Here is a 15,106-nt window from a genome sequence, read left to right on the forward strand (position 1 = left end):
TCAGTTGAGGGTAGTGAATGGGTTCAAAATGGTTCAAAATCTTTTTTTGTTGTAAAAGTGAAGGAGAAACAAGATACTGATTCCAGTTTGGTTAAGTTGAAGAAATCAGTTAGAGATAAGAAGGTAGAGATTTTCTCCTAAGGAGAGATAATGTGTTGCATTGTTAGGGTAGGTTGTGTGTACTATGTGTAGATGGTTTGAGATAGCGAATCCTTACAAAAATGCATAGTGCGCGTTATTCTGTTCACCCAGGAGACACTAAGATGCACTATGATTTACGAATAATCTATTAGTGGAGTGGTATGAATAGAGATATTATAGAGTTTATAGCTAAGTGTTCTAACTGTCATTAGGTTAAAGTTTACCACCAGAGGCCTACTGGTACAATACAGGAGTTTAGCATTTCTACTTAGAAGTGAAAAGAGGTGAACATAGATTTTCTAATAGGATTGCCTCATTCGCATCATTAGCATGATTCGATATAGTTTATAATAGACAGAATGACCAAATCAACCAATTTCTTACCAGGTCATACTTCTTTTCAACCGATGATTACGCCAAGGTCTATATTAGAGGGTCTGTTAGGTCGCATGGAGTTTCTTTGTCAATTATTTCAGATAGAGGTACTCATGTTACCTCTCACTTTTGGAAGTCTTTTCAGAAGGGACTTGGTACCCAATTTTATCTCAGTACATCTTTTTATCCTCAAACAGATGATCAGGCAGAGAGAATTATTCAGACCCTTAAGGATATGTTGAGAGCGTGTGTTCTTGACTTTAAAGGTAGTTGGGGTGATCACTTTCCATTGATCGAGTTTGCCTACAATAAATGTTATCACTAAAGTATTCAGATGGATCTGTTTGAGGCTCTCTATAGGAGGAGATGTAGATTTCCTATTAGTTGGTTTGAGCAAGATGAAGCTACATTGGTAGGGCTAGACTCGGTGTTTGATGTGATAGAGAAGGTTTAGTTGATTAGGGAGAGGCATAAGACAACCCAAATCCATCAAAAATCTTATGTAGATGTAAGAACAAGAGACCTTAAGTTTGAGGTTGCTGATTCAATCTATTTGAAAATCTCTCCCATGAAGGAGGTGAAAAGATTTGGCAAGAAGGGGAAACTCAGTCCCTATATGTTAGCCCTTACAGAATCTTGATCTATTTTGGGAAGGTAGCTTATGAGATTGAGTTGCCTGTGGATTTGGCATCAATGCATCCAGTGTTTCATGTCTCTTTATTAAAGAAGTGTATTGGTGATCCAGCTATTGTTGTTCCATTAAAAAGAACATATGTTCAGGATAACCTTTTTTAAAAAGAAATCCTAGTCTAGATCCTTGATCATCAAATTCGTATACTAAGGAACAAATAAGTCCCCTTGGTAAAAGTTCTTCGGCGGAATCAGTCCATTGAGAGAGCCACTTGGGAAGCAGAAGAAGATATGAGTACCAAGTACCCTCATCTTTTCTCTTCAAACTCAGACTCAGCTTAAGGTAACAGTTTTTCTTAGATTATCTCTTTTTCATTCTCAGTTCCATTTATATAAAAAATCTCATGTCATTGCATGCATTCACTAATTAGTTCAGTTTATGTATCATGTTTTGGACTCAGCCATGTAATCATGTTTTTAGTTATGCAAGTCCAGTATATGATCTCAGTTTCCCCAGTATTCTCAGCTTAATCAGTCTCATTTGATGATGAATGTTCCCAAATGGGAGATATTGTAATACCCCATACTTTTCTTATCTTAATTCAATTCCTAGTTCTATGCATAAGAGGTATACAGCCTGAAAATTCTACTAAGTGTTGGGGACTAAGTCATACTTTTGGCCTCTTAACTTTAACAATTTTTAAACGAGTCTTCCAGACCCCAAGATATTGGTTTTTGAGTTAATTCATGTTAAAGGATGTAAGGAGTTGTCTCAAGGAAGTTTTGGATTTTTCAGACAAGGACTGAGTCATGTTTGGATTTCTATTCCAGCAACTCAATGCGATAGTGGTGCGTCACGGTGGCTATAGTGGTGAAAGCTTCATCATATTATGGTGGACCTTTAATCCGCTTTCTAGTTTTGAATTTAATTCTCTACGAGGCTATTGAGTTGTTTCCCCTCGATGCACTTCATATAAACTTGAATTAAAACGTCGGTTAGGGCATTATATTCCAATTTTTTCCAATTCTCCTCACAAAGAAACCCTAACCATTCCCCAAGTTCATCAAATTCAATTACCTACTCTTTTTAAGAAAACCAAGAAAAATAAGTTCCCCAAATCCAGGTAATAAAAGCAGCAAGATTGTGTTTCTCTTTTAAGCTTAAGGATTTAAGGTATGCTTGATGTTCTTCCATGGGCCCTTTTCACCCATAGAGTACAAGAACCCCCTTTTGATATCAAATTATGAGTTTTTACATGTTTATGATGAATTGCTTCCATGAAGTTGTTATTGATTTTGATTACAAGTTATGTTACGAGTGTTTTTCAATGGAATGATACCTTATATTATTTGAGTATTGAAATCTTCATGTTAAATCCCTAACTCATAGCTTTAATGTTGTAACTATGTTTGCAATCACATGTTTTACCCATTCCCATACTTAAGTTCATGATTCTTATGTGTTTTATGAAATGTCTAAATGTTGGGTTTTGAGCAATGATCCTTTATTATGGTTTTTAATGCTTCATATGTCCTTACTGTTATTTTCATTAAGTTCTATAGCGCTATAAACACCAGATACTTAGTTGTTTACATAATTTCAGTATCTTCAGAATGGTTTCTGATAAACCATAAGTGTTGTCATTCAATTAGTTTTCATGATCAATTGTTTGCTCAGTTAAGCTTACTTCAATCGAGTTATTATTATTATTCAGTTTCGAGTAGGATTTAGCACTGAGCAAACCCAAGGATAGGGGCTCACCTTCTAGTAGAGGGTGTGACCTTTAGTAGCATTCCCTTAATTCCAGAACTACTTGGATAGCGTTAGTTAGAGATATAAACCTTCCTATTGAGGGTTGATAAAGTGTTTATCTATCAGTTGAAGGTAACACATATAATATTAGAGCACCTAGTAAATGAGGCTGACTCATTACTCCTTTAGGACATTAGTTTAGTAGATCCACATCCCATATTAGTACCTATGGTATGGTACTGACACCCTTCCAACTGGGGTTACAAGTTAGACCTTTATTAGCTCAAATTGGGGCATATCGGTTAGATCATACCTCCCACAGTCTCAGTTCAGTATTCAGTATAGAATTCAGCTAAGGTTAGCTTGACCATATCATATAGTTCATCAGTTATTCAGTTACCAGATTTCAGTATTTTAGTTTATAGACTATTTATGTATCATGTTATATATTTGGTCATGCATTCTCAGATTTTAATGCTTTCATGCATTTATGCATCAGTTATCTCATGCAATTAAGTCAATCATTATTTTATGCACATGAACCTATGAATTTTAGCCTAACCTCGTCTCATATACTAGTACATTCAACGTACTGGTCGCATTCTTTTCTTCATGCTATGATGTCTTATATCAAAGGTTTCGGCACTCAATTTCCTGCTCGTGCTTAGATAGTACACCATATCAGCAGCAGAAGTTGTGGTGAGTCCTTATATGTCGAGGACCTATTATGATATTTCAGTATTTCTGCATTTCTTTTTAGTTAGTTCATTCTAGAGATAGTTGGGGCCTGTCTTATCAACTCTTCAATCAGTTTAGAGGCTTTTGGATGTTTTAAACATTCAGATAGTTAGTAAGTTTATCAGATGTTTTTTCATTCTTTTTAGTTTGTCTATAGACATTTAGATTTAAGGTTTAATTGTGTTTCAGTATTTAAAACCTTATGGATTTATTCAGTTATTTCCACATATGTTCATTATTAGTATATTACTCAGCGCTCACAGCATGTACCAGCTCATGGGTTATCTTGTGGTCACCTATAACCGTAATCACCGTTATCGTGACTGCAGGTAGCCTCAGGTCATGAGAAGAGGCCTTTCAAAAGTCCATTGAACCCTTAAAATCAGTCCAATCAATATTGAATATTTACACTGCAACCAAAAACTTGAACTCTTCTCCAAACTTGACACATAAACATTAGCAGAATCTTAATTAAACTGTAATAGTGTATCAACAAGACTTACTTGGTCCCTCGGCCTTATCAGTTCCAACCTAACAATCTTAACTATAAAATGCAATACCTTGATTGAACGATTATGCCTAATATAGGTAAAGAACCAATATTTACAAAATCAGTGTATTGTATGTGTGTTTTCACGATAGGTTCATCGGTAATACAAACCTCCCACATAAGAAGTGGTTCCATTTGCAAGAAGATTATTTCTCCTATCCCATCTTTACTCTAACCTTTAATGCTGGTTGGGCAAAAGTTGATCCACTTTCACTTCTTTTTATCTGCAAACAAGAGAAAAATATTTGATATCAAACAAGAGAAGAACAAAAAGAGCATTACAAAAGGGTAACACAAAATTAAATAAATACAATACTTTACAATAAGAGTTCCAATAAATTCTTCATCTGATCAACAAATGAGTCATCTGTTGTAACAGGTGATGCATCTGTGGCAATACATGGATGACATGTTGCAACAGATAACTGGTTTGATTTCATTCAACATTTCCTCCATCCGTTCCAACAACTGATTCATCACTTGGAACAGTTGAGAAAACTGTTACAACACCACTAAAGCAACCAGCCAACAACAACAACAACATCAACAACAAAGAAATAATACCATATGTTCCAAAACTATTAACAATACAAACACCCCATATTTTAACAACACCAACACCCCTAATAATAACAACACCAATAAAAAATAAAAAAAGAGATAAAAATGATACTAACAATAAAGCTTTTTAATTCTTCCCAATAGATGACTTTTTTGCATATTGTAATAAAAACCATTATTCATTCATTCAAGAATTAAAAGTAACATTTCCTTCAATTTGCTCAATAAATAGGATACTGGTAATGGGTAAATCAATAGAAACAACAGATGTAAATATTTAATTTAAATAACATACAATAAAAAACAAGAAGGAAAGAGCAATTAGTGAACCATACCTACAATATCAAAAATGCAAAGGGATCAAAACACCCATTTCAGTCAAGAAAAGATATAAATTGGTTCTGAAAGAAAAAAGAGAGATGAGTTAATCTATGGATGAAGGAGAGAGAACTCGAGAGATGGATTTTAAATATTCATTAATGACTTTGAGGGAAACGAGGAGATGGTGACATTGAAAAGACAAGAAAAGACTACTCAAAGAGGAGATTTTTCAGTTATTCATGTAATATTTTTTAATGCCTTCGTATTTTATATTTTTTAATCTCGGGAAGAAAGTTTCTTTAAAATAAAAAAAAGAACTTAAAACATATAAGTCATCTATTGCAACAGATATCAATTTCTATTTGTAATATTTTAACGGCTCAATAATCTTTTGCAACAAATGGCAACATCTATTTAATAATTTACAATAGAGAAGTAATATGTTGCAACGATTTTATTAATCTATCTAATAAATTCCAACAGATATGTCATCTATTGCAATAGGTTAAATATATGTTTTTATACAATTTCAAGTTAGTTCATATATACAACTACAACTTCAATTGATTTAGCTACAACTAGGGATGAATTAACAGGGTCAAGTATATTGTATAATGTATGTATTGCATTCCTCCTGATCTGAGTCATCAATTGATCAATCTGAGTTGAAATGATTCATATTAGCTTATTATCTAAAAACCTAAATATATTTAGCAACAACTAGCGATGATTTAATAGGGTCAACTATATTTCATGATATTGTTATTGCGTTCCTCCTGACTCGAGCCATCAATCGATCAATCTGAGTTGCAATGATTCTTATTAGCTTATTATTTGAAATACCAAAATTGAATTAGCTACAACTAGGGATCATTTGACTGGGCCAACTATACTACATGATGTTGGTATTGCATTCTTCCTGACCTGAGTCATCAATCGATCAATCTGAGTTAAAATGATTTATATTAGCTTACTATTTGAAATACCTAAATTGATTTAGCTACAATTAGGGCTAATTTAATAGGGTCAACAATACTGCATCATGTTGGTATTGTGTTCCTCCTGACCTGAGTCATCAATTGATAAATATGAGTTGAAAAGATTCATATTAGCTTATTATTTGAAATACCTAAATTGATTTAGCTATAACTAGGGATGAGTTGATAAGGTCAACTATATGGCATGATGTTGGTATTTTGTTCCTCCTAACCCGAGTTATCAATAGATAAATCTGAGTTGAAATGATTCATATTAGCTTATTAATTGAAATACCTAAATTGATTTAGTTATAACTAGGGATGAGTTGATAGGGTCAACTATATTGCATGATGTTGGTATTGCGCTCCCCCTGACTCGAGTCGTCAATCAATAAATTTAAGTAGAAATAATTCATATTAGCCTATTATTTGAAATACCTATATTTATTTAGCAACAACTAGGGATGAGTTGATAGGGTCAACTATAATGCATGATGTTGGTATTGTGCTCCTCTTGACCCTAGTCGTCAATCGATCAATCTAATTTGAAATGATTCATATTAGCTTATTCTTTGAAATACCAAATTTATTTAGCTATAAATAGGGATGAGTTGATAGGGTCAACTATGTTGCATGATATTGGTATTGCGTTCCTCTTGACCCAAGTTGTCAATCGATCAATCTGAGTTGAAACGATATGTATTAGCTTATTATTTGAAGGGCAAAGGGCCAAAAATACCCCTCTACTTTAAGAAATTGGCCAACTTTACCCCCAGTTAAACTTTGGGGTTATATATACCCCCCCCCCCCCCCGCCCCGCTATAAAAGTTCATATATATACCTTTCAACTAATAGAATAATCAATATCACTTTAAATTACCCTTTTTTTAAAAAAAAATGACCCAACTCGACCCATCAAAAGACCCAAACATAATACGGAGATTTTTCATCACTTCACCATTAGGGCTTTTCACCTTCAATAAAAAGAGAGACAACACGTAATTTTCTCATAATTCAGAATTAGGGATTTTCGAAAGAGATTCAATTGAAAAAGAAGATAGTTCTACTAATGGAATATACCTTCTCCCAAATAGTTTTTGTTCTTACTAAAATTCCAGATCGGTGCAGAGGAGTTGTTACTAAAGGTTGGGGGAGAATTTTGTTTGGCTAATTCTGTATTACTTTAACTATAAAAGTAGGATGCCATTTGAAAAAGGCTTGTGGATATAAACCAAAAAAAGTGATTCCTGCATATATTTTAATCTGGAGTAGTTCTGTAGGTTTGGGAGAATCACGATTCATACTATCAACTCAAACCTTATGTATGTATGTATGTATGTATATATGTATAGAGATATGCACCAAACATGAAAGGCAAAGGATTAAAATGAACTTGTGCATTTTTTCCTCTTCGTCAATGGAGTTATAGAATCCAAAACATCCATTTCATTCTATCCTTATACAGCCTGTGGCATGAACTCATGCTTCCAGTAATGCAATTTACAAACAAAAGACATCAATGGAAGAAGAACATCTAGCATGTGGCCTGCATATGTGAATAATAGAAATAACCAAATTATGAAGTATCCCCTTAAACCTTCCAATACCACTTTTGTACTCAATCTAATGCCTTTTAGGAAATCCACATATTTTTACAAATAATATATGCATTGTAGGTAGAAGATCCCGTAAAACAACCAAACTCAAAGCAATTACTGCATAATAGTAATAGTACCAGTAGTCTTACTCTACCTTGTGAACATAGAGAGTTTATTTCCGCTAGAACCTCAACTTGATATTTTTTTAAAAATAATTTTTTCAATATTTGGTAACGAAAATATTTTTCATGATACAAAACTTTTATTTCATATGCCAATGCACCCAATGTAGCTAAAACTCAAGACCAAAAATCTGGACCAAAACAGTGTCAAATATCACCCAAAATTTGATTACGACATCACAACTCTTATTTGGTGCAAATTCTCTGAATAGTGTAAGAAAAATTCTAAGTCAACGGACCAACAGATGAACACAATTAGTAGTATTCTTAGAGCACGTGTATGAAAAAATTATACCAGTCACACCATATCCATACAAATGGTGTCATTCCATACTATATGTCTATCATTAGCTCCTTTAAGAGACAAATTATTTTCAGTACGTACACTTATAATAGTAGTTGTTCATTAAAATATCAACCTTTAGAAGATACAAACAAGCATAAATCAATTCGACAGCCCTTGTTGATTGGTAAATAGAGTTTTCTAATGAATTAGTGTAGCAAAAAATACAAATTCGAGCACACTAAGCACAACTATGCATGTTGCATGATTTATACAAAGAAAAATAAAATACTCTATCATGTGATATCAACAACAGTATGTAATACTTGCAATAAACAAGATGCAGTTGTTATGTGTAGCAAAAAATTAGATTAAAATCATAACTTCACAATCAAATTTACCAAATAGAACTTAGATATCGATAACCATGTTATTTACAAATTTCAAACCATAACAGGTACGTTTAACAAAGCACAGAGGTGTAATCCCACAAACGGGCATCTATACCGCTTGAAGACAAAAAGTTGCAACAAAAATACAAGTTCATCATTTTCACAAAAAAAGACAGAACATCCATTATCACCATTAAATATTAGCCATTTCCTTGTCTTAACACAAAAAACATGCCAATATTAGATTCACTGTTGTGCCATGTCATTACCCTTTCTCGTCTTAAGTTTATCCACTCTTAATTGGTCCAACTGTATCCTGATAATAGATGCATTATCATTCCATGAGATCCCTTTTGGTGCATACAAGACTTGGTTTAGTTGAATATATACCATCATGAAGAAATTTGATTTGTCTTGATCCAATTGGTTTATGTCTGGTTTAGTTGAATATATACCATCATGAAGAAATTTGATTTGTCTTGATCCAATTGGTTTTGGTTGTTCCTGTCTTTGTAAGATTTTAGACTTCAACTCTGAAACACTTCTTGGCTTCCACTGTACATCTTTTTCAACTTTAGGACAATGATATTAATACTCAAGATAACTTGGAGATGGACCAAAGATTGACTGATCAAAGGACTCGCCAAAGAGGAGCTGACGTTGAGTTGACGCACTGTCTTGACTAGCCTGTAGAGATGTCAAGTCCATGTCCTCAACTATTGCATCATCTGGGAATCTGGGAGGGCTTAGTTCTACATCTTCTTCATCAATTAGTGTTCTTCACCTCTTCATTGACTACTTGCCCTTCATTGGTTATTTGTCTTTCATTTTTTTCTTACTCTTCAACTAGCTGGACTGAGAAGTGCCTTCACCACTCACTTTTTGAAACTAAGAAAACAACAAATTAAGCGTAAATCTGTAATACTTACAAAGATTAGAAGTGATTAATTAAAATAGAAAGTTACCTTTTGACAATCCCTAGCATTGTGTCCTCGAATTCCACAGGTTGAACAAGTCATAACTCTACCTCTCCTTGTTGCAGCCACTTAGTTTTCCTCTTAAGTGCTTCATCTTTATCTCTTTTCCTTGTCGTTGCAGGTCTGTCATCTAGGGTTACCAAAGAGGGTGGTTTCATTGCTTTTACTGGATCAATTTTCCAGAAATTAGGGCCAGGCACTGGTTGTAGTTTTAAATGATAAGTCAAGAGATATGCCTCCTTTGTGTACCACCAGTGGATCTCTTCCCTACTTTATAAAGAAGTTCCTTGATTGCATCAGGACAAGGTATTCCAGTAAGTTCCCATAAGCTATAACTACACCTCTTATTTTGCAAATTGATATTGTGTTTGTCATTTCCCTTACTAATCTCATACCTATAATCACCATTGAAATTTAATTCACACATTATCAATTTTCAAGTATTCATTTTAGATCTCAATAGCTTTTGGAATCCATTTAGTATCCCAACACTTCACTTCTTCTTCATGTTTCACAAACTTCTTCATTACTTTTATTCTGATAGCCTTAAGCATCCTAATGATGGGTTTCTGTCTTGCTTCCAGTATCCATGAGTTAAATGACTCGGCCAAGTTATTTTCCACCTTTTCATTCTTGCAAACTGTGTCTAAAAATACTCTACACCATGTTTCTATTGGAAAATGCAACAACTCGTCTTTAGCTTCTTTTGACAATTCAGCCAATTCATTCAAATTATCATCCAGCTTCTCTTTATAGGTGCTCCATTCACACCACCCTACTATCTTAGATATTTGTTTAGATTTTTTTTCATTTATTCTCCAATTGGCCTCTATTTGTCTCATACAGCATCTATGCATTGCATTAGGGAGAACAATTTTGACTGCTTCAAGCAGTCCCTTTTTACTAGTAAACAAAAAATAAGTTGATAAATGAACATACACAAGAATAATTATCAAAAAATAGTGAACTGATTTAGTTCACTATTTAAAAGATAATGAAATGATTTAGTTCACTTCTCAGCATGTAATAAACTAAATCGATTCACTTATCAAAAAATAGTGAACCAATTTAGACGACATTAAAAAATAATAAATTAATACAGTTCACTTCTTAGCAAATAATGAACTAAGTTGATTCAATTATGAAAAAACAATGAACTGATTTAATTCACTTATACAATATTGGTGGTTCACCTTTTGCATATCTAAGATTAATGTGATCCCTTCTCCCTTGTTGAGGCTTGAGACTGCTGAAGCAATTCCACAAACCATAGCTAAGTAGCATTGCATTCTTTGTGCACAATGGCCAAAGAAATAGGATAAATATGGTTCATTGAGTATTGACCAACAACACATAAGAGTTGACCTTTCACTTTAACTTTAAAAAAAGTTCCATCTAATTTGATGAAAGGTGTCAAACCAACTTTAAACCCCCTTTTCAGTGCATCAAAACAGATATACATTATCAAAAACTGTCTTTTTCCTTAAGCTAGTAAAACTTTAAGGATAACACCACTCTCTACATTACACTCCAATAGAGCATTCACATAACCAACAAGCTTTTTATAGTCATCATAAAAACTGCCTTCCATTTTTTTCCAAAATCATTCTTTTAGCTCTCTTACACTTCCCAAAATAAGCATTAATGTTGAATGCAGTTTTGAGATCAACTCTCTTGTCTTTAAACTTATATTTGGGATTAGCTTGCAACTTTTCCTTGAATTAATAAGCAAGTGTAGTTGCTAAAACCTTATAGTTACCGCATGGGTCATCATATTTATGCTTTCCCGTTAATGTTTTCACACTAACACCAGAACAATTCTTCTCACCGAAAATTAGGGAGAAAAAGTTGCACACTTTTTGACAAATGACCCTAAATCTTTTTGAGTCACTTTTTTTTTATAGTTAGGTTATAGCCATTTGCTAATGCATGCAAGCTAATGAATCTTCTAACATTAGCTATACCTTTGAAAGTCATAAACCTATGTAGCTCATTATATTTAGACAACTTGTCATTGATTGTCTTTTCTTTCTTTTCCGAGAACCTCTAACTCCTTAGAATCATAATCAAAATAACCAGAGGCATTACAACCATTATTATCAGTTTCATTAGATTTGTAACCACTATCTTCACTATCTGCTTCATCAACCTCTACCACAGACTCTTTCAGTCTAACTATGTTTTTAACATCAATAGGTAATTCGTTATCTTCAATGGCAAAAAAATTTATAACATCAAATTTATCATTCACATAGTACAATAATGTTCTAATTCCCAGATCATATACTATTTCATAGTATTTTTCAGAAGGGAAAGACACAATCACTTGTTGAACACCAAGAAATCCTAATGTACCATTGTATTCATTCACAATATCTATAAATGATAACAAATCAGAATCATACCTTTACCATTTGTGCACCAACTTTCTTGAATATAGTATTTCTTACTCTCTTATCTACTCACCGTCATAGTGGAATACCATGTCAATTAGCACCATTTTATATAAACTAAAATCAGTAAAAATTTTAAAACAAGATAACAAATAAATGAAGAAAGTAATTAGAGAATTTAGGTGGAACAAAAATGAAGAAATATTTCCTAAACTAAAATAATGAAAAATGAATAAACAATAAAATATGCTATAATTAGTCACAAAGAACAACATTTCCATTAGATCTAAAACCCTAGTATATAAGAAAAACTACTTTGGAACCTTAATTAAAAATCCTAGTTTATAAGGAGTTAGACATGAAAGAAGAGAAATATGCTCAAATCAAAAAGAGAAATATTCTCAAATCAAAGAGACTTTTATACCTTTACTGAGATTCCCTCAATAAATTTAAAAACCTTAGATGGGAAACATTTTAATAGTGTGGGAGAAGGTATATTCCATTAGAAGAACTATCTTCTATTCAATTAAATCTCTTTCGAAAAGTCCTAATTATAAAGTATAAGAAAATCGTGGGTTGTCTCTCTTTCTAGTGAAGGTGAATAGCCCTAATTATGAAGTGATGAAAAATCTGCGTATTATGTTTTGGTCTTCTGAAGTGCTGGGACGGGTCGAGTTTGTTTTTTTAAAAATGGTTCATTTAAAGAGATATGGGTTATTCTGTTAGTTGGAGCGTATATATGTGAACTTTTATAACAGTGTGGGTATATATAACCCCAAAGTTTAACTGAGGGTAAAGTTGGCCTATTTCTTAAAGTAGAGGGGTATTTTTGGCCCTTTTTCCTTTTTTGAAATACCTAAATTGATTTACCTACAACTATGGATGAGTTGATTGGATCAACTATATTGAATGATATTGGTAGTGCATTCCTCCTAACCTGAGATGTTAATTGATCAATTCAAGTTAAAACGATTCATATTAGCTTATTATTTGAAATACCTATGTTGATTTAGATACAACTAGGGATTATTATATAGGGTCAATAATATTGCATGATGTTGGTATTACATTCCTACTAACCCAAGTCATCAATCGATTAATTTGAGTTGAAATGATTCTTATTAGCTTATTATTTAAATACCTAAATTGATTTAGCTATAATTAGGGATGAGTTGATAGTGTTAACTATATTTCATGATGTTGGTATTGCGCTCCTCCTAATCTGAGCCGTCAATCGACAAATCTGAGTTGAAACAAGTCATATCAGCTTATTATTTGAATTACCTAAATTGAATTATCTATAACTAAGGATGAGTTAATAGGGTCAACTATATTAAATGATATTGGTATTGCGCTCCTTCTAACCCAAGCCATCAATCGACGAATCTAAGTTGAAATGATTCATATAAGCTTATTATTTGAAATACCTAAATTGATTTAGCGATAACTAGAGATGAGTTGATAGGGTTAACTATATTGCATGATACTGGTATTGTATTCCTTCTGATCCAAGTAAACAATCGATCAATCTGAGTTGAAACATTTCATATTAGTTTATTATTTGAAATACCTAAATTGATTTAGCTACAACTATGAATGAGTTGATAGGGTCAACTATATTGCATGATGTTGGTATTGTGTTCCTTCTGTCCTGAGCCATTAATCAATAAATCTGAATTAAAATAATTCATATTAGCTTATTATTTTTAATACCTAGATTGGTTTAGCTACAACTAAGGATGAGAAAATTACTCCAACCAAATTAACATTTTCAAAACTTGTCATACTTTTCCAAAATATAAATCAACCCATACAAATCATCCATTTGCAGAAAAGTATTTTATCATTTCAAATCTCGAGTTCTCGCTCTTTTCTTTCTCTCTCAATAATACAAATAACAACAACTCAATATATTACTCAACCCTTCACAACAGAATAATTTTCTTACCATTTCTTACAATATAGTTGTTCTTTATGACTTCATTCTTACTTGTATCCATCATTTTCTATTTCTCTACATGTAACAGATGTCGAGAAGAGTTCTACATTTTTTCTCCTTTTTAAATTACTGCTTCATAGTTAATGATAAAAAACAAGACTTCTAGTTGTATTATCTTTGAGAATGGGTTAACAATTTTGAGTTTTGTTTTTTAAAATCATAGGAAGAACTCAAGAAAATCCTAGTATCTATCGTTGTGGTTCATTGAATATCATGGTATTATTGGATGGTGTTTATTGTGTTGGTCATGGCAGTTGGCGGTGGTGTTGGTATGGGTGGAGGTGGTGTTGGTATGGGAGGCATTGGAGGTGGTATTGGTGATGGTATTGGTGGTTTAGTGGTGGTGTTGATGGAATTGGTGGTGGTGGTGGTGACTATTAGTGGTGGTGTAGGGGGTCATTGTTGTGGTATTGGTGGTGTTGGTGATTTTGTTGTTGGTATTGGTAGCATTAATGTTGGTTTTAGTGGTGGTGGTGGTGGTGGTTTAGTGGTGGTGGTGGTATTAGTTGTGTTAGTAGTTGTGGTATTTGTGGTGCCTTTGGGTGGTGGTAGTTGTTGCATTAGTTGGTGGTGTTGGTATTGGTGGTGTTTGTGGTAGTTATTGGTGGTTTCAGTGTTAGTGGTATTTGTGGTGGCTGATGGATGTGGTGTTGGTGGCATTGGTTGTGGTGTTGTTGGTGTCGATGTTAGTATTGTTGGTGGTGACGGTATTGGTGGTATTTGTGATCGTGTTTATGGTTGTGGTGGTTGTCCATCTGTTGCAACAAGTTGAATAAATATTGGGAGATATTAAAATAGGTCTTTAAACATATTTCCTATCTGTTTCATCAGTAGAAAGACAGTTTTGATCTTATCCATCAGGTTGTTCATTAGTTGGAACAGGTTATTCGTCCGTCGTAACTGATGATTTATCTATTCCAACTGATGGGTTTTCTGTTGGAATATTTTTTTGTAATGTGGCCTATAAAAATTTATTGAAATTTATCTTACATTAGACAGAAAAAAGAGAAGTTAAGGAAAGATATGAAAATAACATTGAGGGAGATGGACAAAGATCTGTAGATAGTGATAAGGAAAATGAAAATAAAGAGAAAGAAGAAAAAGATAAATATTAAGAGGAGAAAGAAGAAAGTGAGAAAGAGTATGATGATCAACATGATTATAATGCATCACCAATGAGGCGTGAATCAATATTGAAATCTTAGCATGGGGCTATCAAAACTATTAGTATTGATA

General features: G+C 33.2%; 1 protein-coding gene across 1 annotated transcript; it reads left to right on the forward strand.

Annotated features, from left to right (window-relative positions):
- Positions 1–14,117: 14,117 nt before the first annotated feature.
- On the forward strand, positions 14,118–14,642 carry LOC124898594 (acanthoscurrin-2-like). The gene is made up of 2 exons (XM_047412230.1): positions 14,118–14,369; positions 14,469–14,642. Exons 1-2 carry the CDS (start codon positions 14,118–14,120, stop codon positions 14,640–14,642), a joined length of 426 nt encoding a protein of 141 aa, XP_047268186.1.
- Positions 14,643–15,106: the final 464 nt, after the last annotated feature.

Source organism: Capsicum annuum, chromosome 5, assembly GCF_002878395.1.
Source record: "Capsicum annuum cultivar UCD-10X-F1 chromosome 5, UCD10Xv1.1, whole genome shotgun sequence".
In the NCBI taxonomy this organism is placed as follows: domain Eukaryota; kingdom Viridiplantae; phylum Streptophyta; class Magnoliopsida; order Solanales; family Solanaceae; genus Capsicum; species Capsicum annuum.

Excerpts from the sequence above, each read along its gene's own strand:
- LOC124898594 (XM_047412230.1), top strand. The coding sequence starts at position 14,118 with ATGGCAGTTGGCGGTGGTGTTGGTATGGGTGGAGGTGGTGTTGGTATG. Across the intron at positions 14,370-14,468 it reads GTGGTTTAGTGGTGGTGGTG|TTATTGGTGGTTTCAGTGTT; the intron begins GTATTAGTTGTG and ends TGTTTGTGGTAG.